Raw genomic sequence first — 3,715 nt, 5'->3', positions numbered from 1 at the left:
GTGTGTGTGTGTGTGTGTGTGTGTGTGTTTGTGTGTATGTGTGTGTGTGTTTATATATGTATGTGTATATGTATATATATATATAAATATATATATTTATATTTATATTTATATTTATATTTATTTATTTATTTATTTATTAAAAATCTTATGTGTATATGCAAACACTTCATGTTCCATATTTTTTGTAGTGATCCTACCTACCCTAATCCTTGTTTTACATCCTGGGATCTTCCGACTCTACGTTCAGTTGTAGCTATGTATGGGATGCGAAGTATTTGGGATTGGAACTTCAAATAAAGGATGCACCTATATATGTGATTACAATCACATCTGATATATAGTGGCATATATACGAGCGCGATGTGTAGATGGCCGTGACAGTTCACTAAATAGAGGAGGAAATTAACGTAATTTATGTCTTATGGTACTCTCACACGTTTTTATAGCAACCACCCCCTATCATTCCTTCTACAAACTGAGTTTTCCGCTGATTGTTGTGCTATCGCTTGAGTAGCTTATACATCTGCACGAATGGTTATGGTTTGCTACAGTTTCCAGTCAACCCCGCAGTCATCCTGTACACCTAGTATAAATGTGTATACATACTTGTGTGTGTGTGTGGAGATATGTACTTTCTATTCTATTTCTCATTCAAACCCTCGTTGAACACGGTGCTAGACCTGAGCTTGTACGCTATCCAATGGAGCAAGACAAACTTTCTGAGGGTGGGAGACCAAGTCAGTGTCCTGTGGGTGCTGCCAGATTACACAGATATAGAGATGGATGACAACGGTAGGTCTCTGCTAGTAAGCCTTTCTGAGCATTTAATTGTTCCCATGTGGAGGGCCTGGCCCGGAATCGGACTGGAGTGTGATGCCAATGCTGTCTATAATTTTGCGGCGTCATTGCGGTGTCCATCTGTTTGGTTTTTCTTTTGTTGAGGTTGTCTGTCTATGGCTAATTATTGCCTTAGCCATTGGTCCTGTGGGATGCTTCGTATGCATATATGCTTATATGTCGTATGTGTTCCTGCCAGTCACGTCCTACGCCATAAGCCCCGCCTGGTATATGCATTTGGGTCATGATTATACCAGCATCGTACATTGTCACATTTAAGACACGGAGCGTCTGTGTCGCAGTTGGGCACCTCTCAGCACAGTAAATCACCGTGAGTGTACAGTGCTGTGAATGTATATAGCCGTGAGTAAACGTTCAAATATATATGCAATGAGCGACTGTCTTGGTTCTGAGTGAGGATATGCCCCGGCCCAGTGTCGCACAGTCAACAGAGACAGATGAACGTCAGTTATAATAAATAACTATAATAAATAATTATCTATGTGACACGTTCGTCTGCTGTTTCTCGAAGTTTCTAAATAAATAATCTAATAGGACATATAACTGTTGCACAACTTCAAGGACGCTTACATTTAAACCTGCGCTTTGAATTACGCCAACCCAACAACAGGCGTCATGACGGTGCCGGGTGACTGCGCTAAGAGTACGAAAGAGAAGGTGGATATGGCGAACACGAAGATGAAGCAAGTTAAAGAGGACTTTGAGCAACTAGGGGTATGTCTCAGGGTTTTGTGTTTAGAGTTTAGGTTTAATGAATAGGGCGAACTCGAAGGCGAAGCAAGTTTAAGCGAATCTTTGAACAACCAGGGGCATGTCTTAGGGTTTGATGTTTTGGTTTTTGAGCTCTGTGGTTAGTGCAAACTCGACGAGTAAGTAAGTTTAAGCGGACTTTGAACAAATAGGTGTATGTCCTGCCTGCCCGCAGCATGTGATATATCCACACACGTTCCTATTGTCTACTATCAGCGTTCTTTTGCATATACTCGCATGTATAAAATTTGCTTTGATGTCCGCCAGCCCTGATGTTAGAGTGGATACACTCTGACGTATGCTGCCCCTTTGGATTATCTATCTCGTGAGTATTGGCAATAATCTTGTAGTATGTGTTGTCATGGAAACCCCCGTGGAGCAAAGGCCGGTGAAATAGCACACAACTCATTGATTTACAGTACGAACCTGAATTATATGTGGAATCCGGGGATGCTCGAGGCTTCATCCCGCTATACGCCGACAAGTTAAATGCGGATACTGTTGTTATGGGCAACCGGGGCAACAGCGGCTTTAGAAAGTATGTCCATCACATCCTTAGCCACCGAGAACCGAGCTCTTATTTTTAACGATTCGTTTGTTCATTCCACTAATGACCATTGCCCTGATCCACCGAGAATATGACGTAGCTGATAAACTAGATGACACACTCTTTTGTACATGTCAAAAGATGTATACTTTGGTAAGGTGCTTGTGCAAATAGCCAAGACACTTTGTAACAGTGATGCCGTAGATGGTAGCGATGTATCAGCCCTTTGGTACCTGTGGGAACGAATTCAAGTGTTCTTTGGTACGGTACTCGTGCGAATATCCAAGATACTTTGCAACAGTGATCATGTAGTTGGTAGCGGTGTATCAGCAAGGTAGACCCTCGTCGGGATACGCACGCCGCAATCAGTCACGCAGCAATCGAGCAGCTGAGCGCACATGCGCACACATTGTGCTCTAGCTGTACGCATATGAGGTGGCTGTGGTGATGTTCGTCGGTGTATAGTCCCGTCTGAGCTGTACTGTTGTATCTGTCAGCCTGTTTTGCGTTTTGGGCTGGACTTGCACAAAGTATTCCTTGATGGTGGGTTACATAGCGGGTCTATTGAGTACGTGACTGTCAGGTGTCTCTCCGGATGTGCGAATCTTAAGTCAAATCCTACGATTATCGTCATACCAAGTTTTCTCAACATGTCATTTATCGCCCTAGGAGAATTACAACAGTCCTCGGCTTACATTCATGGTACCGTGATGCTCATCTTTGTCTTTCTCAGTTAGCTCTATCTCAAGAATACCTATATGTCACGTCATCCACTGCCTATGCCACTTACAAAGCTATGCGTAGGGCAATTGCAACATGCTCACGTTCATGGTACCGTGATGCTCATCTTTGTCTTTCTCAGCTAGCTCTATCTCAAGAATACCTATATGTCACGTCATCCACTGCCTATGCCACGTACAATGTTATGCGTAGGGTAATTGCAACATGCTCACATTCATGGTACGGTGATGCTCATCTTTAACTTTCTCAGTTAACTCTTATGTCAAGAGTATCTATATGTCACGTCATCCACTGTCGATGCCACGTACTATGCGCAGGGAAATTGCAACAGTCCTCTGCTCACATCCATGGTACCATGTTGCTCATGTTTTATCCTTTTTCCACTACTCATCACACTCAGAATGCTACTAGGGAGCGTCTCTGACCACTGCGTACATGTAAGTGGCGTGAATCTTGTGTATGTGTGTACTGTCTATGTAAGTAGTGTGCGTCGTTATCAATGTGTGTACTGTCCATTCTAGTAGTGCGAATTTTTACGTATGTCTCTGCTGTTCATGTAAATAGTAAGACTTTTCATGTATGTATGTACATTTACGCCGTGTCCATGCCCCGCACGATCAATATTACCCGTTGGTCTTGTTATATCTCAATAAAATCGCCTCCGCCAACCTTGTCCCATCGCGTTGCATATATTCTTCTCCTATGAGGGATGCGTACAGCGCAATTTCGTATTCTAGGCACCTTCGTCACATTATTAGTGCATAACCCGTGCGTGTGTATATAAGATATATATATATATGTGTGTGTGTGTGTGTG

At 42.9% G+C, this 3,715-nt stretch overlaps 1 protein-coding gene across 1 annotated transcript in view; it reads left to right on the top strand.

Moving 5' to 3' along the window:
- Positions 1-629: 629 nt before the first annotated feature.
- SARC_09580 (hypothetical protein) overlaps positions 630-3,715 on the top strand; it is a gene marked incomplete at its 5' end in the record, with an annotated part of 3,821 nt that continues 735 nt past the window's right edge. The window contains 4 exons of the mRNA XM_014296396.1: positions 630-795; positions 1,472-1,575; positions 2,031-2,149; positions 3,300-3,336. Of these exons, the coding sequence (XP_014151871.1) occupies positions 630-795; positions 1,472-1,575; positions 2,031-2,149; positions 3,300-3,336 (426 nt within the window). The remainder of the gene's footprint in view (positions 796-1,471; positions 1,576-2,030; positions 2,150-3,299; positions 3,337-3,715) is intronic.

The sequence above is a fragment of the Sphaeroforma arctica genome (genome assembly GCF_001186125.1).
Source record: "Sphaeroforma arctica JP610 unplaced genomic scaffold supercont1.992, whole genome shotgun sequence".
NCBI lineage: Eukaryota > Ichthyosporea > Ichthyophonida > Sphaeroforma > Sphaeroforma arctica.
This window is presented reverse-complemented; position numbering and strand designations above follow the sequence as displayed.